Genomic DNA, 22,309 nt, shown 5'->3' with positions numbered 1-22,309 from the left:
GAAAAACAAAACAATCCACAATCTCTAGCAGGCGGGCAGAGGGGACGGCTCAGTCAGCATCCTGGGCTGCTACAGAAGCAAGAGGAGCAGGTCAGTCCCCAGCCCCACACAGAGGCTGGGCACAGCCGTGTTCACCTGTCATCCTGAGCTGGGGAGTTGGAAGCAGGAGGACCCCTGGAGCTCAGTGGGTAGCCAGACTGGTAAGCTCCGGGTTCAGCAAGGAGAGCAATTGGGGAAGACATTTAACGTCACCCCTGTCTTCTGCATGCATTCATGCACACACTCCATAATGTGTGAACAGGAAACCAACCAGGAGAAAGAACCAAAGGGCCCAGAGCAACCAGGGCCCTGACCCTCCCTCCCCTCAGGTCTTCCTTCCCTTGTAGAGATTTATAAAGCAGGAGCCCCACGATGATTTAAGGTGGCTGAGAGGAGATTAGCCCCTGGTAGGCAGGCTTGTTCTTGATACAGGACCCAGATAATAGCTGGGTGACCTGAGCCTGGCCTCACAAGATGGAGATGATTCTCCCTAACCACACTGGTGGGATTCTGTAATTACTGAGGTGCACAGATTAACCATGAGACTGAACAGTTAAAAGCAGACTGTAATTGCCTGGTATCTGTCCCCTGTAATTTAGTATAATCTAATCATGGACAAAGCCCCAAAGAAAGCAATCTGAAAGCACGCGCTTTCCTTCACACAGTGTTACCGACACTGGTGATACATTCTGTGCCTCGGACGAAGGCTCACCCTCAGACACCAATGCGTGGTCCAGAGGGGGAGCCTGTCATTTAATTCCCAAGACACTGTGCAAAGCAAGGGGCAAGCAGCCCGCTGAGCCTGTTCCGGCATTTCCCTGTGACTCAGTTTACCTCCTCCCTTGACCCACAGGCGGTCCCTCTTGCACGAGGCACTGAGATGAGGTAACAAGCCACACCAGTGGAATCTGAGCCCCACTTTTGACTGCATCCCCCAGAACCCCACACACCCTCCGTGGGATGCCACTGTCATGTGATTCAAAGGAAGCCTGGGTCAGTTGAGGTTCTCAACATGCGGGTCAGGAAGGCATGACGAGGACCGAATGCCTGAGCTGTTTCCTGACGGGAAGAGGAGGAGGGAAAAATGGAGCCATGAAAGATTTATGGCCACTGTTATTACGGGCTCTGTTGAAACAGGAAGAGGCTAGCAAGAGGGGAGTGGCATGATATGATGGCTTTCTGGGGACCCAGAGGATTCCAGCAACTCATCACCTCTGTTGCTGCTGTGCTTATAAACAGCCACGGGCACAACATTTTGTCTTTTCTCTCTGCCTTTAATAAGTCAAGAAGACTGGCATAGCAAGGGCTATGCACCTTACACACAGCACACACACTTACATAATACACACTTACACGTGCACTCAGTTACATACCCACACACTTATACAATTACACTTACATACTCAGTTACACACATGACGAGGACATACATGTACACACACACACACACACACACACACACACACGGTAATGAGAAAGTGGAGCTTGCTAGCAGTCAGTGACCCTGAGCTACTTCCATTTTGTTACATACGTACGCCTTCCATGCCAGGCAGACAGACCCCTTGGGAAGGCTCTGACAGGACAGGGGCAGAGGTGGCTAGACAGAGTGAGCTCCTTCAGGGGCTTCGTGGACACAGCCCAACAAATTTACCAACCGAGAAAGAGTCCTAGGGATGGAGAAGAGTGGAGGACCACAGTGGTCTAACCCCAGAAAGAACAGACAGGGCTGGGAACTCAGAGAAGCAGATGCACCCCCTAAGGCTCTTTTTCAGGGGCAGATCCCCTGTAAGGGCTGGGGCCTGCTGATACACAATGCCTAGGACCAACAGACCCAGAAGACAAAGTCACCCATGGAACCACAGGGCAAGCCAAGGTAGCTAAAGGCTAGCACTAAGTTCTAGGCTACAGGGAGGTCAAAACAGCTTGCTCTGGGCTGTTCGGTCCTAGGTGTGTGTGAGAAGAGGCTATAGAGGATGCCTTAATGGTGTATCACCACTGGGGGTGGCCCCGGAACTGTCCATGATCTCTAAGCATCCTCAGATTCACTGTGATGAGACAGGCCACAGGTGTGTGAGACACTACAATGTTCACTTTGAGCATCCGTTCCAGACGCTCTTAGAATGCACTCGGCCAGTACCGGCGCCGATAGGCTTGTGCTTCGGATACTGAGCCGTACATACAGCTGCAAGGAGTTGCTCAAATGTTACCAACTCATTTGTCATGCAAACAGTGCTTTGGAAGAAATAAAATACTATTATGTGGTATATGTGTTAGGCAATCACTATATCAAATCCGTGGCATTCCGTGCAAACACAGGCAGAGAAAAGGAAAACAACACTTGGTGAGAGAAATCACACCACATGGGAGCAGCTAAGTCGGGGAGAAGGGGAGGCAAACGACAGAAGCCCGGCGGAGCTGAGGCTGTAATTTTCCCAGCTGTGTGGCCGGCATTGAATACTCCTGGGGTTTAACAAGCGGAGAGCGATGAAACTCTGACAGAGGAGCATGGCCCGGGGTCTCAAGGAAGGCAGGGAGGGCGGTGGGTAGAACTGCATGGAGATCTCTCAAGGAGGGGGCTGGAAAGGGGACTGAATGCGAGCTGGAGCCACAAAATTGCCAGGAAAAGGGAAGTGATGGATGAAGGATGTGGAAGGAACAGGAAGGGGGAAAGGGTCAGGCCGTGAACTGTGTTTGTTAGATGGTGGGGGGAGGGGTAAGGCCATGAACTGTGTTTCCATTCCTCACCACTTCCTCTGACCCCTCACATAACCACATCACTGCCCCCACCCACCTCAAGGCTCCCAACTCCCAACACTGCCCAGATTTGGCTGAGGAGCGTGTTCCTGGCCCTGTCCTGAAGGTCTCTTCTAATCCTTACAGCAGCCCTCTAAGGAGTTATGGGAAGCCAGCTAGAAATGTTAATTGGAAATTACCTCACACTAAATGGCTGCAGACTGGAGATCAAACTGCAAGTCTCTGCGGACCATCCCCTAAACCATAAGGCACGGGTCTCCCGGTCCATCGCCCAAGAGAATTCCACCAGGTACAGGAACCTAGGGCGTGGGCACCTGTTCCTAGGGGTCCAGAGTATAGGGATGCACCTACGAGGATACTTTGAGTCACCTGTGGCCACTGAGGATCAATCTGTGTCAGAGGTGCACTTTAAAAAAAGATGTATTTATTTTATGCACGAGTGTTTTACCCGCTTGTATGTGCGCCAGGTTCGAGCCTGGCCAGCAGAGACTGGAAGAGAAAGAGTATCAGACCCTCTGGAACTGGAATCATCCATGACTGTGACCAGCCACTGATGTCCAAACCCTAGCTCCTCTGTAAGTGCTGTTCCGCCCAGAGCCATCTCTCCAGTCCCAAGGGTGCACACTCCTGACGTTTCAGTGCCGACCGAGTGCTTGCCTGAAGCAGTCAAGGCCTGGGAGTGCATGCCTGGCGGTTACTCCATCACCCAAATCCCACACAGCCCCGACGCCCACTGGCCGGATCTCTAGTTATTGGCGGTGCTCTTCTGACACCATTGAGCTCATCCATTAAGTAAATCAACGTTCCATTGAACGTTTACCACGTTAAACCAGGATAAACACTGCTGGGTCTGACAGATAAAGGTAAGCTAGAGGGCGGGGGAGGAGATGAAAGCACACAAATAAAATAAAATAAAATAAAATAAAATAAAATAAAATAAAATAAAATAAAATAAAATAAAATAAAATAAAATAAAATAAAAATAAAAAACAGTAACCAAGCCAACCCCCCGGACCTCACCAACATGGCGGCGCGGGGCCGACACAGACGCCTTCCATCATGGCGGACGCGGCCGCCCGGCGCCGCCCTTCCCATCATGGCGCGCGGCCCCGCCCGCCCCGCCGCGGCTGCCGGCGGGAGCAGTTCCGGGTGCGGTGCGCGCCGGGGGCGGGCGAGGGGGCGGCGTCCTGGCCATGGCCGGCCTGTCGGACCTGGAGTTGCGGCGGGAGCTGCAGGCCCTGGGCTTCCAGCCGGGCCCCATCACCGACACCACGCGGAGCGTCTACCGCAACAAGCTGCGCCGCCTGCGGGGCGAGGCCCGGCTGCGCGACGACGAGCGGCTGCGGGAGGACGCCGGGCCGCGGGGCCCCGAGCGGCAGCGGGAGGAGGCCCGGCTCCGGGAGGAAGCGCCGCTGCGCGCGCGGCCCGCCGCCGGCGTCCCGCGCTCGGAGCCCTGGCCGCCGTCGCCGTCGCCGTCCCCGGCGGCGCCCAGCGCGGCCTCCGACGCCTGCGGCCCGTACGGCCACTTCGGGGCCTCCGCCGCTCCCTGGGCCGCGAGCCGCGGCCTCTCCTACCCGCCCCACGCCGGGCCCGGGCCGCTGCGACGCCGCGCCTCGGTCCGGGGCAGCTCGGAGGACGACGAAGATGCGCGGACGCCCGACCGGCCCGCCCCGGGCCGGGCTCGCCACTGGTGGGCCCCGCCGTCGGCCTCTGCGCGGACGCCGCACTCGGCGCTCCTCGGCGCCGACGCGCGGCCCGGCCCGAAGGGCTCGCGCCTGGGCTCGGCGGGCGCCGGGCGGGCCCGACCCGAGGCGGGCCGGCGGCTGGAGCGCTGCCTGTCTCGGCTCCTGCTCTGGGCCAGCCTGGGGCTGCTGCTCGTCTTCCTGGCCATCCTGTGGGTGAAGATGGGCAAGCCCTCGGCGCCGCAGGAGGCGGAGGACAACAGTACGTCCCGGGCCGGCGCAGGGGAGGGCCCGGGCGCGGGGGTTCGCCCACCCAGACCGGCGTGGGAGCCGCCACCGACCTCGCTTTCTGCCTCCACTTTTCTGCTCTCTTCTGTTTCCCCGTCTTTCCGGAGGCTCCCTTTCAGCCACAGCCAGGAGAAAGCCACACGCCCACTCTTGACAGCCAGCCCACCCCTGCCCCTCTTGTCCTCCTCCCTTGGAAGGCTCCAGACATCCCCCTGCCTTCGGGGGAATGCCTGCTGTGGTCTCAGCTTTGTAGCAGCAAAGCTGGGACCACCGGGCCTACGTTTGTCGAATGGAGTCTGGCCCTGCCTGTGGCACAGGTGCGGGAGAGTTGTTTTAAGCCGAAGCTGGTACCACGGGGGTGCGTGTGAGGCACAGCCCCCCACCCTCCCAAGGCTGTGAGTCAGGCGACTTCCTAGACGGCTCTGCCCACACTCAGTTACGTGACTCCGCACGCCTCGAGGGGTGCAGGAGATCCTGCCTCCCAAATAGCTGAGGACTGGTGTCTCCCAAAAGGGATTTTTGCCTATTACTCAAAAGAAGAGAAGCACTTTATTTTCATGAAACTCTCCCCCTCTGGCATAAGGGGTTATAGTTAGGGTTCTCACATACGTTAGACAAGCATGTTACCACTGAGCTACACTCGCTAGCTGGCTTTTGAAAACGACTTTGAAGCAGGGGCTCCCTAAGTTGTCTAGGCTAACCTCGAACTCGCTCCAGTTCAGGATGGCTTCAAACCTGTGATCTTCCTTACCTCCCCTGAAGCCTCCGGGAATTACAGACCCTAATCACCAGACCCAGATCATTTTTTGATACAAATTTAGGTATAAAACGACAGTTGGTTTTCTCTGCAGGCTCGTGGTTAACACTGTTGCCAGCCTTGAGTCAGGGTCACGTTTCCCACAATTAGGAGTAGCTGAAATACGGGGGAGCCCAGCCATTGTCTTAGGTGTTGTGAGGAATGGATGTCTGGGCATGTGTCAGTCTGTTGGCCACACTGATGCCCAAGGGACCGTTATCCGAATAGTTTCTGGGTCTGTTAGAGGCTAACAGAGGTGCCAGCGAATTGTACTGGTGCTGTTAAGTGCTCAGGGGATGTCACATAGTGTTGGGTGTTACTCTCTGCTTAAGATAATTTAAGACAGGCCCGAGGTCCCTAGAGTTCCCTCCTATGATAGCATTTATTTTTACTTGACATACTGTCGTTTGCAGCTCATGAAAGACTTTTCCGTATGTTGTCTTGTTTGAGCCTAACTCTGAGTTAAGCAACAAAGGCCGTTGGGTTTTTATCTTGTTTGTGTTTTGTTTTACGTGTGTGGGTGACTTGCCTATGTGTGCCTGTGCACCACGTTCATACAGTACCCAGAGAAGCCAGAAGAGGGCGAGGGAGACTCCAGAACTGGAGTTACACATGGCTGTAAGCAGCCCCGTGGATGCTGGGATTCAAACTCAGGCAAGAGAGCTCTCTGCAAGAGAGCTGAGCCACCTCTCCAGCCCCTTGTTTTGTTTCTTGAGACAACATTCTGTCTGCACCCCAGGCCCGCCTCAAACGTGTGGCCGTCCTCCTGTGTTGACCTAATGAGTGCTGGGGTTACAGCTGTGTGCGCTCTCCTTAGGAAGGCCCTTGAAGTCCCATTTTACAGGAGCAGAAACAGATGTTAAGAGGCCCGGGAATCTGTGGCTGCTGGGTCATGTACAGCCGGAAAGAGGCCCCAACTACCAAAGTCCTTACCCAACATGGGGGACCCTTGGGCCGTAGAGCCCACACTATACAGGGCTACTGAGAGCTGGATCTTGGTCCGCACCTTTGTGTCAGCCGAGCTGTGTTTCCCCTGGGTCTTGAGAGGTCTCTGCTGCCCAGGCCTACTTGTAACCCTCCTCTTTCTTTTCTCGGTCCCAGTGAAATTGTTGCCGGTGGACTGTGAGAGAAAAACAGATGAGGTAAGTTTGATCTGCCTTCCATGAGTCTTCCTGAGGACTCAGAGCTCTGCCAAGAGATAAACTTGCCCAGATCATGAAAGGACCATTTTCAGGGATCGCTTCCCAGAACGTACCAGAATCACATCATGTTCTGTGATGATGTTTGTGTCAGATTCAGTTCTGGGAGCACAGTGGTACTTGAAATATGGAAGGGTGAGCTCCTTGGGTCCAGCCCCGGGCTCGTGACAGAAGCACCCCCATCAGCAGGAGCATCTGAGGCCCTCGATGTGCCACAGTCCAGGGAGATGGGGGTGGGTGTCCAGCCGGCAGTGTGGGGAGCGAGGCTGCCAGCATCTGACCCTGCGAGCCCACACTCAGTCTCACCTTCTCTCTGGTGTGCATCCGCCTCTCTCTGACAGTTCGGGTTCCTGCTCTGACACATCAGGGGCCAGGTTGAAGCACGCAGTAAGGGGAATTAGCCCTCTTAGCCCATGTGTTCAATTTGTTTTATGAAGCCCTCACATCCCCCACAAATAATGTTTGGAGAAGGTGAGTGGTCCTCAGCCTACCGATCATGTCAGCAGCGTTAACGCACAGCCAGGCAGCCAGTTCTGAGGAAGACACGAGGCAGTAAATTTTCAGGTCATAAATCCTACCAGGAGGAGGCATGTGCTGCCAGAGGGCATGACTTAGTTCTCTAATTATTAAGTGTGGGTGCCAGGCCTCTGCAGCCCACGGGCTAGCCAAGAAACGGCTCCCCTGCATTGACTGTTCCCCTTGTTAATGAAGGGCGGCCTGCTGCAGACACGGGTTTATTTCCTTGGCTGCTGCTGTGCCCTGTTTGCGGGTGTTTTATGACGCTCCCTTAGTGCTCTCATCTACAAAGCAGTTTTGCTTTCCAGTTGTTCTGCAAAACCAGGCTCATAATAAGTTTAATTTGCTTTCTATCATAAAACTGGCTGATGGTTAGACAGTGTGCTCCAGAAACAGGCAGCCGAGGAGAAGGACAGATGCAGAAACAGAAAAACAGAACTTTCCACACAACCCCTCTGATGGTCTTCTGTTGGCCCTTCAGTTACATAAGGCTCCTCGGTCTAGCTCCGGGTCCTGCAGTCTGTAGAGCTGGTGGACCCCACTTGAAGGAAGCGCAGGCTTGCTCCTGGCCTTCCTGTGAGCTACTCAGACAGACACCCTGCAGGTCCCTGCCGCACTGTGCAGAGCTAGCAAGCTGTACCCATCAGCTGCCTGGGGCCTTGGGCTTTGGGCTGGAGACATTCTAGATTTGTAACCAGTCCTGCAGCTGTGATAGGAAAGCAAAGGCTGGGCCACATCCAGGCAAGATGCATTTTCTGCCTGCTCGGGCATCCTTAGCCTTTGTGGCAGGCAGGTCCAGGAGCCCACAGGCAGGGACATACTTTCTGGTCCCAGTGAGGTTCTTGCTGAGTTTCCTTTGGGTGGCCTTAGTTCACCCAAAATCCAGATAAGCATTTACATATCAGGGAAGTGTTGTTAATTGCACTGTTTTCTCCTCCCACTGTGGGGATGCAGGGACAGGCTGGGGGTGGGGGTGTTGTCTCAATCAGGCCGTCCTCCCGTCTGGAACCGGCTGGCCTGCTTCCTCAGGCTGGTGTCAGCCGGTGCAAGTGGCTGCCATGTGGGCTCCGTCGAGTCCCGCTGCAGTCCTGCCTCAGGCAGGCCTCAGACCCGCAGTCGCCGACACTCTGTGGTCCCCTCCCACCTCTGCAAGCCCTGGTGCCATTGCTTGCTCTTCTCTCAAGAAGTCAGGCCGGAGCCATGGTGGCCATCTCACTGTGACTCTGCTGTGTCTGCTTCACAGCCAGTCGCTCCGCACCCTCGCCCTGCCAGCTGTCCTAGAGAACTAGGTGGTGGGAGCTGGGCACATGGCTTAGTCGGCAGAGTGAGTGCCTAGTGATATTCATGAGGCCCTGGGCTCCGTTTCCAGCACTGCGTAATTAAATCAGGCATAGAGGCACACACCTGTAATCCTGGCACTCAGTGGGTGGGGACAGGAGGGTCAGAATTAAAGATCATCCTTAGCCTTGTCTTGGCCAGCCTTGTCTACATAAGACTGCCTCCAAAACAAAACCGTCCCTAAAGTTGAGAGATGTTCCTTGCTGTCTGGGCAGACACAGACAGACCCTTGACCAGTGTCTCCCTGCCTTTCAGTTCTGCCAGGCCAAGCAGAAGGCGGCCCTGTTGGAGCTGCTGCACGAACTGTACAACTTCCTGGCCATCCAGGCAGGTGAGTGGCCACCACGCAGACACGCCCCTTCAAGCCCCAGGCGGTCGGTGCGGGCCTGGATCTTGCTTCCCAAACTCTTCTCTGGGTCTGCAAGAACATGGGCCTCTTGGCAGGTAGGAGATTCTGTCCCTTCATGCTTTGGGGCCTGTGTCCGTTGGAAGGCCTGGACCTGAGGCACTGGTTCCCGGCCCCATCCTTGCTTGTGGACAGCCTGAGGTGGAGGTGTTGGTCTGAGTAGCTGTTCTCCCTCCACCTTCCAGAACTGGTCCTGGCTTAAGCCATCAAGGGCCCTGCTGCCTTCGGGGCAAGAGCCGAGTCTCACTGCGGCTGACTGGGAATGTGAAGCACACCTCCTTTATCCTGTTAGAGGTGTCCTGGCCCTGGGAGGGTGTGAGGTGACTGCCAGGGTCCTGCCCACAGGCTGCTGGGAGCCTCCTAGGACTGTGCTGAGAATGGTGGTGTCTTGGAAAAACAGCGCCGGGCGTGGTGGCACATGCACGCCTTTAATCCCAGCACTCGGGAGGCAGAGGCAGGCGGATTTCTGAGTGCAAGGCCAGCCTGGTCTACAAAGTGAGTCCCAGGACAGCCAGGGCTACACAGAGAAACCCTGTCTCGAAAAGCCAAAAAAAAAAAGAAAAGAAAAGAAAAAGAAAAACACAGAAATATTATACGAATAATGTTTTCATTTTTAAAAAAGGTTTGTGTATGTGAGTACACTGTAGCTGTATAGATGGTTGTGAGCCTTCATGTGGTGTTGGGAATTGAAGTTTTTAGGACCTTTGCTCACTCTTTTCAGCCTCGCTTGCTCTGGTCAACTCTGCTTGCTCAGTCCCTGCTTACTCCATTCCAAAGATTCATTTATTATTATGTGTAAGTACACTGTTGCTGTCTTCAGACACACCAGTAGAGGGCATCAGATCTCATTACAGATGGTTGTGAGCCACCATGTGGTGGCTGGGATTTGAACTCAGGACCTCTGGAAGAGCAGTCAGTGCTCTTACCCACTGAGCCAACTCTCCTGTCCTATGTTTTCATTTTAATCCCAGGTGTGGGATACGGGGCTGCTTCACATTGTCCATAGCAGCTGACCTTGCCTCCTGCTCTGGCAGGGGCGTGGGTTTGCCAGCGGCAGATAGTTTGGAATTCTGGGTCCTTTTCAGAGGGTATATAAATGCCAGGGCCTAGAGAGAGAGAATGGGTTGTTGGTTGCTGTTGGTTGTGGTTTGTTAAGAAGTGGCCTGCAAAGAAGAAATTAGCTATCCTGAGGGCAAAGCTCACACTCCTGCTAAGCAGGAAGTCGCCCCCTTCTCCTCTATCCTTTTCTCTCCTGTCTAGTGTTAGGGATTAAAAGGTTAGAAAGCAAGGGTGGGAGAAAGAAGAACTCACAAAGTAGCAAGGAGCAGCCACAGGAGACAGTGGGTCACACTGCAGGAGGACAGTGGTTCACACTGCAGGAGGCACATTGGAATCACACTGCAGGAGGACAGTGGGTCACACTGCAGGAGGCACAGTGGGTCACACTGCAGGAGGCACAGTGGGTCACACTGCAGGAGGCACGGTGGGTCACACTGCAGGAGGCATGGTAGGTCACACTGCAGGAGGACAGTGGGTCACACTGTTGAGGACAGTGGGTCACAGCGCAGGAGGCACAGTAGCATAGCAGTGTAGTCTAGAAAGTACTAGGCTAGGACAGGCAGGCCTGGGCGTGTGCAGCAAGGGAGGGGCAGGCAGGAGGGAGGGAGCCATGGTGGGAGGTATGGTGCCAGGTCACCGGAGCCTGCCCAGCAGCAGGCAGCACTAGGAAGTGACAGGCTCAGTGGGAGCCAGAAGGCAGACCCAGTAGTGCTGTGTCATTGAAGCAGTCATCGTTAAGCCTCATTGACAAAACTCTGGGGTGGGAAGGGGACAGAGAAACCAATAGGCTAGTCCAGGTATGGCGGGAGTGTGGCCTGAGAGCGCGCTGAGCCAGGAGCAGTAGGAGGATTTGGCTGTGTCGGAGGGCAAGCCAGTACACACATGGACACATGCCTGGCCAGGCTGAGCCCCATGGCGGGCTGTGCACGGGGGTCAGATACCTGGTGCGTGTTTCATTCTATGCAGGAAGCCCTGTGGAGGGAGCAGCAGCTGTGGTAAGCCTGAGGTCTACGGTGGGCTTCTGGAGAGGTGGTCCTTACCCCAGGCCTCTCAGAGCTTAGAGGAGCTGCCCTGCCTGTCAGCTTACCCCACAGATGTCTCCTCGTCCCTGGGTTCCTTCTGGACGTCCCTCCCCGGGATCCACTAACAGTGGGCTTGGCTTCCAGGTTCCAGCATGTGTCCAGATGAGGGTGTCTGTGTGGCCAGCCTCCTGCCTTTCTTCTTCCCAGGCTGTGTATATATATTTACAGTGCCGCTCTGGTACCTTCTGCAGCTCTGTCTGATCCATCAGGGATCAGACACAAGCAGACTCTGGCATTGGGCAGCTTTTCCGTCATTTAATGCAAATCGCTGCCCTGCTTTGCGGGTCAGGTTTTAATGATCTGGAATCGATCCAAGCTAAGTGGCTTTTGATCTCGCTGCAGAGTGAAGATGCCCCAGAAGCCGGGTGCCACTGGGCCACATGCTCCTGATTAGAGCTGATGACTTGATTCTCGCTGCATTTTTAGGTCATTTCTGAGTAATTTCTTCACCTCTTCTCTGTGTTTGAGTGTCTCTTTCCCCCTCCTAGGTAATTTTGAATGTGGCAACCCGGAGAAGCTGAAGAGCAAGTGCATCCCAGTCCTGGAGGCCCAGGAGTACATAGCTGTGAGTGGGCTGCAGGCTGCTCCCTGGACTGCCGCCACCGCCGCAGCTTCCTATTGATCCCCGTGCCCGCGGGCCTTTCCTCCCCTCCCGTTTAGTTTCGGGCTTGCTTTCTGCCTTTGGTTTTCTTTCTGTTAAATTTAGTGGAGTGTTGAGCTACTGTAGAGGGGGCCATGCCCCAGAGCTGGCCCTGCTAAGTGTGAGCAAACATCTGGTCCCACCTGACGCCCCTCACCAGCTGAACTGCTGTGGCAGGCAGCCCCTTCGCCAGGGAACCTCAAGGGTCCGCAGGGCTGCCCCTCTCTGACATTTCCCGCTTCCCCAAGCAGTGGGCAGCACATGCGGCCTGCCAGCTGTCTCCTGTCCCCTTTGGCTCCTGTCGGGTCCTCTGCCTCCACTTGCCTTTCTTGAGCCTTTCTGTGGTGGAATTGTGTAGCTTCAGGGCTGCAGGGGGATGTAGCTCAGTTTCATTTCATAGATGAGGAAACCAAGGTCTGTAGGCCGGGTCGTGCCTGTGGCTGGCTGCTGCCCCAGCCTCTGTGCAGAGCCTCTCCCTCTCTCACTGCCTCAGCCCTGCATTGCTTTCCTGCTGGGCTTCCCTCCCACCCACCGACCCTTCCTAACTTCCTGCTGGGCTTCCCTCCCACCCACCGACCCTTCCTAACTTCCTCAGCCCAGCTTCCCTCCCTGCCTGCCTGTGTGTGTGCATGGTGTACATGGGAGTGTGCCTGTGTGTGTGCGTGGTGTACATGGGAGTGTGCCTGTGTGTGTGCATGGTGTACTGGTGTGTGTGCATGGGAGACACAGGAAAAGGCTTTCAAGACCCAAAGTGATGTCCTGGCAGCGGCCCCTGGGCAGAGCTCACCCCCATATTCCACCCCACAGAACGTGACCAGCAGTCCCTCTTCAAGGTTTAAGGCTGCGCTGACCTGGATCCTGAGCAGCAACAAGGACGTGGGCATTTGGTGAGTGTCCCATTGTCCCAGGGAGCTGGGCTGCCACTGTCCCACCCTGTGCTGATGCTGTCCCTCATTGACAGCGGGGCAGGCACGGGCGGCTGCAGACTGGAGAGCAGCACTGCCCGGCTCGGGTGTCGGGGTCTGAGCCTGCTGGCCTGCCCTACTAACTCCCGCTCATGTGCTGCCGCTGGGACCCTTTCCCGGGCTGCAGCATGTCCTGTGTGGATGAAGCCCTTCGGACCATTGGCTTCATTCAGTCTGGAAAGGGCTTGGGAAGCGCTGGGATCTGTTCTGACCTGGCAGGTCCCTGAGTTTCCATTGCTGGCAAGGCTGCTAGCACCCGATAGCAACCCTCTTAGGGGCTGGGGGTGTGCCTAGCAGCCTTGCGGAAGAGGCGGGGCCACACAGTCCCTTCCATTGCTCCTCATCGAGTCTGTGTTCCGCTTCCAGCTCCTGATATTAACACTCACTCTGGGGCTTTGTTCTCTTCTTCTCTAATCCACCCAAATTACTAATTCCATCACAGTGCATCCAGCGCGGCCCCCTGGGCAGCTCGGCCTAAAGCTCGGTAACTGGATGCATGGCAAGATTAAGATCCGATGGCTTAAAAACAGCTGCCCTGAGCGGCTCGGGGAAGGCAGAGGAGAATGCGGGTTGTTCCTCCACGCGGGCTCCTTGCGCACTGGAGCTGCCAGCGTGGGTGAGGAGGGTAGTGAGCAAGCTCAGACAGCCAGGGGTGAAACTGGGAGCATGGGATGGGGCCCCACATAGCAGCGATTCCAGAGGGTGAGGTGTGGGCATGGCGTCCCTGTCCCTGCTGCTCCACACTGGCCGCTCAACTGGAGACACAGAGGACAGGGCTCTGGCCTCTGCGTGGTGTTTCCTGTCGCCATGGGCCTCATGGGTGCTCCCGGATCTTTACATAAACAGTTTTTGCGCTTGCTTCTCATGGACGAGGCACAGCCTCCCGGGCTCTGTCTTTCAGTTCTTGCCACTCCCGCAAAACCAGGGATTCAGTAAACATTTCCATTCCTCTATGCTGGGAGGTGGGAATCCAATTTACAGCTTAATCTTCTGCATGCTGAGAGAGTCTGTCAAAGACCCGGCAGAGGGGATGCCACTTCAGCGGCAGGGGTTCAAGCTTGCTGCCATCTTTAAAGCTTCCTTCTTTCTAAGTAGCCAGTGTGGGAAATTGCAAGCAAGAGCACAGCCAGGACAGTGGGCTGATCTGTGAGCAGTGGAGACCTCCTGCGCCCCCACTGCTGGCGGGAGGGAGCGGGGCTCACACTGCAGCCTGTTTATAACCCGTGTGTCGTTTCAGGCTGAAAGGGGAAGACCCGTCTGAGCTGGCAACTACAGTGGACAAAGTGGTTTGCCTGGAGTCCGCCCGGCCCCGGATGGGCATCGGCTGCCGCCTCAGCCGCGCCCTGCTCACCGCCGTCACCCACGTGCTCATCTTCTTCTGGTGTAAGTCCTCAGTCAGGGACACTGAAGGGGTCATCTCCTGCAGTGCACCTGGAGGCAGACTCACAAGGCCAGAGATAGCAGGCGGGCCTCTGCCCTGGGCTTGGTGGCTGGATCCGTATTATAAGTAGATATGTATGTCCTTGGGTGGGGCAGGAGCCTGTCACCCTTCCCCAGACGCTGGGCCCTGTGGAAGTCTTGACTGCTTCCCGAGGCCCAGTCAGGGTCCCAGTGCACAGACCAGCTCCACTCAGGAGGTGCTGTGGGACCTTGGCCTAATTTTACTCAGAAAGCTGCAAACCTCCGCAGAGGTGTGTACAGGCAGGGAGGATGGGAGTGCAGGAGGGAGGGAGAGCCTGAGATGTGTCTTAAAGGGAAAAGCTGGGGAGTGGAGACAGGAGCCTTCAAGGTAGCCTGGAACAGACCGTGGGCTGCCCTGTGCAGGGCGTCCCCCATGCCGAGCTGGCAGGTTCTCAACGTGCGAACACTTGGCATATCTATAGGTGTGCAACACAGGCTCCAGCCCATAAGGGAGAGGATGGTGTGAGGCTGAGCTAGGCTGGGGTGGGTACCTGGGACACCAGGGTGACAGCAGCCTGTCCCTGCTCAGTAGGGATGGTGTTCCTTGTGTTCCAGGCCTGGCCTTCCTGTGGGGGCTGCTGATCCTCCTGAAGTACCGCTGGCGGAAGCTGGAGGAGGAGGAGCAGGCCATGTATGAGATGGTGAAGAAGATCATAGGTGCGTGTCCCCCAGGGGAGGACCCCAGACCCACCAGGCCGGTGCTAACTGCTTCACTCTCTCTCCAGACGTGGTTCAGGACCACTATGTGGACTGGGAACAGGACATGGAGCGCTACCCATACGTGGGCATCCTCCACGTGCGGGACAGTCTAATCCCTCCACAGAGCCGGTGAGTCCTGCTGGGGGCGGGGTGGGGCAGGGTGGCCACTGAGACGTGGGAGGGCGCCCAGGCCCTAGCATCAGCAGCCCCAGAGGATCAGTTTGCCTCGCCTCCTGTGAGTCATGGCCTGCCCCCTGCTGCTGCCTTGGCTTTGTGGCAGAAGAGCCAGGCAGGAGGACCAGGCCATCAGCAGTCCTCCACAGACAGTGCCAGTTTGAGACCCAGTCCCCTCAGTGGTGCCAGCTGTAGACACTCTCGTTTCCATGAGTCAAGTCCCGCACTTCCAGGCACTGTCTCCCAAGCAAGAGAAAACCTCCCGGCAGCCTTTGGGAACAGTCTTGGGGTCCCGTGACCAGCATCAGTTTCTCTGAGTCAGTCACTGGCAAGGAGAGGGAGGGAGCTTTTGACACTTTGCGACCATGACCCTGAAGCCATACACTAGGCAGTGGGGATGGGGCATCTGGCAGGGTCCTCCCTGGTGTCAGTACAGACTGGGCTGTTCGCCAGCTGAGTGTCCCCTGGCACGTGCCATGAGATGCTCAGAGGTTACACATTCTCCTGATCCTCATGTGGCTCACAGACATGAGAACAGTGCCGGGCCCATGTATGGGTGAAGAAGACCAGGGTTTGGGAGGTAAAGGAACAAACTCAGACTGCTGTGGTAGCTGCCACCAGGCCCTGTCCCCTGCGCTACCCTTCTGTGCAGCCAGGGAATCAGGAGGAGAGCATTTGCAGGTCTGGGTTTTTGTCTGTTTTGTTTCATTGAAACAGAATGTTATTTTGTAGCCCAGGCAGGCTCTGCACTGACAATCCCTGTGGGTAGCTTCCCGAGTGCTGGGGTCTCTCTGCCCTGCCCCTGGGCCATTTTCAGCTGACACCTTGTAAGGCCACTAGTAGCAGTTTTCTCATGAACGAAAGCCCTGGCTGCTCTCCAGCAACATGCATGCATTCGGCAGCTGTTGGGTTCCATCTCCTCCCTTGCAGGCTGCAGGCAGGGCGTTCCTGCCCACAGGGGGCCCTGCGTCTCTGAGAGGTCAGCCTGTGGGTCCTCAGGTGATCCCCAGCTCTCCATCTCCTGGGGGAAGCCATTTGCTGCACCCAGACTCCTGCCTAGTCCTGGCCCTGCTGTGTGCTGTATAGCCAGCCTGTGAGCCTCTCATACAGTGGGTTCACACTGCCTCGCAGAGGGCTGCCCTGAACGGCACGGTACTCGGGCCACACCGCTCCACTCACTGTGCACGGTGGCAGAAGTGGAGACCCAGAGTCCACACCCTGGTGGACATCAGAGCAGGAGGAGGAAGCATAGGAAACCATGTGACACGGAGCAGTGGCCAGTCCAGGGACAGGTGCCTTGAAGTTTGGCAGGCCAGTTCCAGGCACACGAGCACTGGACAGTGCTGTTGGCCCTTTGACTTGCCTGATACCAACACATTTCCCCATGAGAACATAGCCAGAGCTGGCCTGGCACCCTGACTGCAGCCATGTCACCTAGACCTCACAGGCTGGTACAGCAGTGCAGAGCTGACCTGTAGTGGGTCTGAGCCCCCTGTCTGCCAGGTAAGGGCACACTTGGGGCCTCAAAGGAGAGGCGAAGACCTGTCAGGGAGCTGATTGAAGCCACTGGCGGGTCAGGCCCTCCTGCCGATGAGGTGCTGTTTGCTGCCTCCTGGGGACCTGGCCTGAGCCTGGCACCCTGTCCTCCGAGCTCTGAGTCTGTAGCATGTTGGGTAATCAGAGCATCCAAATTCACAGCGTTATGGGGACAGGGACAAGTGACGCCTGTGAGCAGAGACACATCTTTAGGAGTCAGCCGGAGCCAATCACTGTTTTGTGGGTCCCCTTCCCAACAAAGGTTTTAGGATCATGTTGGGGTGGCTTCCCATCCTCCTTAGTTCATCTTCACACCAGCATGTCCTCCTGTGCTGAGGGCTGCATCTGAGCCAAGCACAGTCCCCACGGGGTCCTGGGTGCCCACCACCGCCAGCCCCTTAGCTCTGTACCAAGGCTTGTGGAGCACCGGAGGTGGTGCCCTGCTTTGTCTTACCAACGTGTCCACTGCTGGCTAGATAAGTGCACCAGAGCTTGGGAATTGTGGGAATGGTAGGCGTGGTTCAGCCTGACTCAGCTGAGCTCTGCCTTCTCCTTTCAGGCGGCGCATGAAGCGAGTGTGGGACCGTGCTGTGGAATTCCTGGCTTCCAATGAATCTCGGATCCAGACTGAGTCCCACCGAGTGGCCGGGGAGGACATGCTGGTGTGGAGATGGACTAAGCCTTCCTCTTTCTCTGACTCAGAGCGATAGGACAGGGCCTGTTGCCACCAGCCTGGCCCAGCCACCCAGCTGGGGCAGGACCACAGACCTTTGGTGCTCATTCACACCTGCCTTGATTGCCCTCCGGGTCTCAGGTCTGGGACATGTGGGCTTACTTAGGGTAACCGGGAGAATGGGGGAGCCCCTTCCTCTATGTCAGTGTTACTGACTGACAGGGGAGAATGGCTTGTTCTCCCTGGATAAAGACAGGCAGTGGTTGGAACCCAGGAGGTCCTGCACACAGCTAGACAGCACGTGATCCTGAAGTCCCTCGCCTGGGAGGTGGGTCGGGTGGTGGGCTGGGGCAAAGCTTGGTCCTTGTGCCTTTTCGCTTCCAGGGAGCTTAAGGGGAGGGGAGGAACCCATCCCACTCCTGAATGGGCCTCTGTCCAGAAGGGGACGATGTTAGAAGGTAGGAGCAGCTGGAGGGGACCGAGCAGAGGTGGCTGGGGTCTCGAAGGCGCAAAGGGTCCAGCCACAGCTGCCTGTGCCTCAGTGCTTCTCACAGGTCAGCAGTGCCGCTGGAGCCAGCCTCCTCACCTACTTACTGTGTGCAGGCCTCCTGGCTGCTTAGCCAGGTAGGGTGCAGCATTGTGGCTGCACACTGCCCTCTGCAGGCCACATGGAGTAGTGTGGGCCATTAGCCCTTGGCTATGGAGGACCTGCTCCAAAAACACCCAGTGGGGGGCCTCATTAGCTGAGAGGGAGGCTCTCCAGCAAGTCTTCCATTGGGCCTCACCTACACCCACAGGAGGATAGCCCATGGGGGTGACATGCAGCTGCCTCCAGAAGACACAAGACACCCCCTTTTGGACCTATTGCTGTTCTCTTTCTTAATAAAGTACGGTCTCCATGTAGCAATATGCTCATTGCCTTGTGTCTGGGTAGTCAGCAGGACCAGGACTGAGCAGGCCCCAGCCAGAAGACGACGGCTTTTGTATTGGGGGTGGAACTGTTGGAAAAATAAAATATTTATTGAGAACGGATGTGGTTTTGTTTTTGGTGGTTCCTGTCTCCCTGCAGTGGAGGGCTGCCCTGGGCCTGGGATTCAGGTAAGCTGCTGACAGCCACTTGAGCTGCAGGGTAGCTGTGTGTACTCAGCACTGAGCCCCCGGTCCCAAGGCTCCCAGGGCTTCTGAGTAGAAGAGCCAAGGGAAGCTGCTGCACAGAGCTGGTAAGCCCTTGAAGGAGGCAGCTTCCTGTCTCCGGGCCCAGCGTTGGTGATGGGCTGTGGCAGAGTTGGGGTGCATCCAGAAAGCTGCAGAACAAGCTTTATGCATTCACCTCTTTGCAGGGTCCGAAAGGCTAGTGGCCCAGTCACAAGGTAACCTAGCTCTGTGGTCACAGCCAGTCCTGCCGCCCCATCTGTGTGGACACAGGCTTGTCAGGCTCCTGCCACACACACCTGCTGGGGGAGCTGTAGCGGGGCCCAGCACACAACTCAGAAAGAAACCAGCCTGTGTGTGTGTCCCTCTTCTGCTTCCATGGAAGGTTTTCCCTTGGCATGTTTTGTCTGAAGTGGGAAGACTAACCCATGGCTCTGTGCCTGGGAAGGAGAGTGAAGCCAGCTCAACAGGAGGCAACTCACAGCCCCAGAGCCTGGCGCTCAGAGCAGCTCGCAGGCTACAGACACCTCAGGGGCTCCTCAGCTCGGCTCAGCCATGTCGCAGGCTCAACCATGCCGACGGGCTTGGGTTTTCTTTCTTTTTCTTTCTTTCTTTCTTTCTTTCTTTCTTTCTTTCTTTCTTTCTTTCTTTCTTTCTTTCTGTCTTTCTGTCTTTCTGTCTTTCTGTCTTTCTGTCTTTCTGTCTTTCTGTCTTTCTGTCTTTTTTCTTTTCTTTTTTTTTTTTTTTTTAAAAAAAACTCAAGACAGGGTTTCTCTGTGTAGCCCTGGCTGTCCTGGAACTCACTCTGTAGACCAGACTGGCCTCGAACTCAGAAATCCGCCTGCCTCTGCCTCCCAGGAGCTGGGATTCCAGGTGTGCACTGCCAAGCTGGGTTTGCGAAGTGTGGGGGAATTGATTGAAGGGCTTTGTGTTTATTGGGCCAGCACTCACCCTGGGTGGTTCCACTGCTCTGTCCAACATGAGCCCAGGCTGCCGACCTGTCTATCCTCAGTGATAAGCAGCTCTCCTGGGCTCCGTGTGTGCTGCTAAAGAAGCATCAGGAAGGTGAGGGAGACTGTTCCCCACAAATCTCAGTGTGGACACGCACCCAGGAGCTCTGAGCTGGCTCCCAGAGGCTCTCTACTCACGACAAAGGTGAACATAGCCATCCATAGACGGCTTGGGTAGCAGCTGTTCCCCTTAATTAATGCACCATGACTTTGAGCTTAGAAAGTCCCCACACTGAGGTACACACGCACGCTCAAATCCATTATCCTTCCTCTCCCAGACAAAAGGGACAGGAGAGCAGACATGTTACCCAATTGTCCCAGAAAGTTCTCCTTGGGACATCGAGCAGCTTCTTCAACCGTGTCCCCTGAAGAGTGTCCCTCGGACGCACGAGGGACAGCAGAGGCAGACAGGTGGACGGACATGGTGCTAACTCTGCACATGTTTGCCCAGATGGGGAAAGCATGGGGCCAGCATCCGCACGACAGCTGTGCCCTGCTGTGGCTGGCTGGAGACCCTGAGCAGCCTCTCTGGGCAGGGCGGGGGGATCACTCTCTCCTCCTCACTCCCTGGACCTGAACAGCCAACTCCTGCCTGTGGGTCTCTGCAGTCACTACTCACTTGCTCCATGTCCCCCTGACACCCCCCCCCCCGTGGGCTTCTGTCCCCTCAGTTCTGTTTCCTCTCACCTTCCCTGTCCGAGGTTACACCTATGCCCCACGCCTCTCATCTTCTGGGTTTACCTCTCCTTTCCCTCTGCTGTAACATCTGGCTTGCTACGTTTTTTTTAAAAAAATCATTTTTAATGTATTTAATTGTGTGGGCACTTGCTTGTGACTATGGGTACAGGGTAGTGAGCTGCACAGCCTGGGACCAGGGACCTGAACCCAGGTCCTCGGCAGGAGCAGTCAGTGCTCCTGACCGCTGAGCCACGTAGTGTCCTCTGGCCACCACTGCACCCGTCTCTGCTTCTCATGGCCACATGTGTCTTTGATCCTCTCCCCTGAAGTGTGCCCACATCTGCCACACTATAAATACTCAGTCAATAAACAGAAACCTCCATCCCAGAAGAAGAGCTAGACTCTGAACCTCTAAGGTCTTTTTTTGTTTGTTTGTTTGTTTTGTTTTGTTTTTCGAGACAGGGTTTCTCTGTGTAGCCCTGGCTGTCCTGGAACTCACTTTGTAGACCAGGCTGGCCTGGAACTCAGAAATCCGCCTGCCTCTGCCTCCTGAGTGCTGGGATTAAAGGCGTGCGCCACCACCACCTGGCTCTCTAATCCTTCAACTTCTGTTCAGGCTGACTTGACTTTGTTTTCTGTTTTCCTTTCTAACCTGAGGGATTAAGTCCCTCCTCCTTACCCGCTGAGATTCTAGCACTACCCATTACCCAGCGGAGGTACTGTTCCTGCTGTCAGCCTCACTGCACTGAAGGGTTGGTCCATCCTGACATCCCAAGGAGAAAATACCTACTGCCTGCAAGACCGGGCCAGGCCGTCCAAGGTCAGGAGCAGATGTGTCACTGCGTTTTAAGGGAACGTGGGTAGGGCCCTCGCCTCACAGCGTGCATAGCACTGCAAGCATGAGCAACTGTTGTACATCAGGAGATCGCTGGCCACTGAGTGCCCCCAAGCCAGGTTGCCCAGGCTGGGATGAGCAATCCCAGTCTCCTGTAAGGAGAAAGGACCTGAGTGTGCAGAATGACAGATGGACTCAGAGGAGCAAGACCGGGAGATGCTTCACTGTCGACGGCAGCCCGGCTTCCTGGCTGCTTCTGTCTCGCAAGGAGACAGGGGAAAGTACGGTAATTTTCTTCAATGAAAACAGGCAACAGAATTCCCTTTGCCTCGTTCCCCTGGCAATTAAGCCCTTCTCCGTAAATGAAATGATTTGGTTTTCATGGGGACTAATTTAAGCACACTGGAAGGACGGTTGAACTTTCTGATTGCAAACACTAGCATGTGCAAACAGAGCTGGCATTGGAGCCAGCCTGGTGAGGGAGCCCCGCCCAGGAGCCAGCAGCCTTGGAAACGGGCCTGCTCTTCTCCTCTGAGCCCCTTTGTGAGGCTGACCCTCTTGGAAGTGTCCATGACACTCAGGGTGCTGACCACTGAAGGCCTCACTCTTGGCCACTCCCACACTTCCCTCTGCCTTGAACCCGGGCTCTGAGCTTCCCAGCGACTGTTTTGATCTGTTTGATATGGCCAGAAGGACACTGGCTGGTCCCTAAGACCCCAAGAGGCCCTGTGTCTTCAGTACTTTTGCTCACGAGCCTGAACTCTATAGAAAGACACCACTGACCTTCTAGGACTGAGCTAAAGGCAGAGATCTGCCACCTGTCTGGTGAGCCCACGCATCCCAGCTGACACGCAGGAGTGTGCCAGTTTCTCTCAGTGTGAACCAATGAGCCAATCCAGAAGGCTGGGCCAGAATGGAGCCACCTGGAGATGCCTGAGTTCCTCTGAAGTCCCTTGGGGCCTGTTTTTGTTACATTTCTATTTGAATAGAAGACCCCTGGGGATGTAGTGCAGTTGGCAGTTGGCAGAACACAGGCCTGAGCACACACAAATCTTAGTCCCATCCCCAGCACCATGTGACCAGTCGTGGAGCTGCAGGCCAGTAGTGACTCCATTTAAGAGGTGGAGAGAGGAGGATCAGAAGAAGTTCAAGGTCATCCTTGACTAGCGAGTTTGAACTCAACCTGGACTGTGTGAGACATTGTTTCAAGAAAAGAAAAGAAAGAAAGAAAAAGCATTTATCTTACAAGATGTAGCTAAAATACCTTCCCAGATGGAGAGGTAAGGAACAGCCACTCTTTCTAAGGTCCCAGTGACAAACCAAGGCA

At 55.8% G+C, this 22,309-nt stretch overlaps 1 protein-coding gene across 1 annotated transcript; it reads left to right on the top strand.

Annotated features, from left to right (window-relative positions):
• Window positions 1-3,935: 3,935 nt before the first annotated feature.
• On the top strand, window positions 3,936-18,210 carry Lemd2 (LEM domain containing 2). Its single transcript, XM_021221356.2, has 9 exons — window positions 3,936-4,737; window positions 6,661-6,701; window positions 8,868-8,943; window positions 11,648-11,724; window positions 12,607-12,686; window positions 14,002-14,147; window positions 14,781-14,882; window positions 14,951-15,053; window positions 17,194-18,210. The coding sequence occupies exons 1-9, from the start codon at window positions 3,987-3,989 to the stop codon at window positions 17,342-17,344; spliced, it is 1,527 nt and encodes a 508-aa protein (XP_021077015.1). The 5' UTR covers window positions 3,936-3,986; the 3' UTR covers window positions 17,345-18,210.
• Window positions 18,211-22,309: the final 4,099 nt, after the last annotated feature.

Source organism: Mus pahari, chromosome 21 (genome assembly GCF_900095145.1).
Source record: "Mus pahari chromosome 21, PAHARI_EIJ_v1.1, whole genome shotgun sequence".
In the NCBI taxonomy this organism is placed as follows: Eukaryota; Metazoa; Chordata; class Mammalia; order Rodentia; family Muridae; genus Mus; species Mus pahari.
The sequence above is the reverse complement of the archived record's forward strand: the minus strand, read 5'-3'. Positions and strand labels throughout refer to the sequence as shown.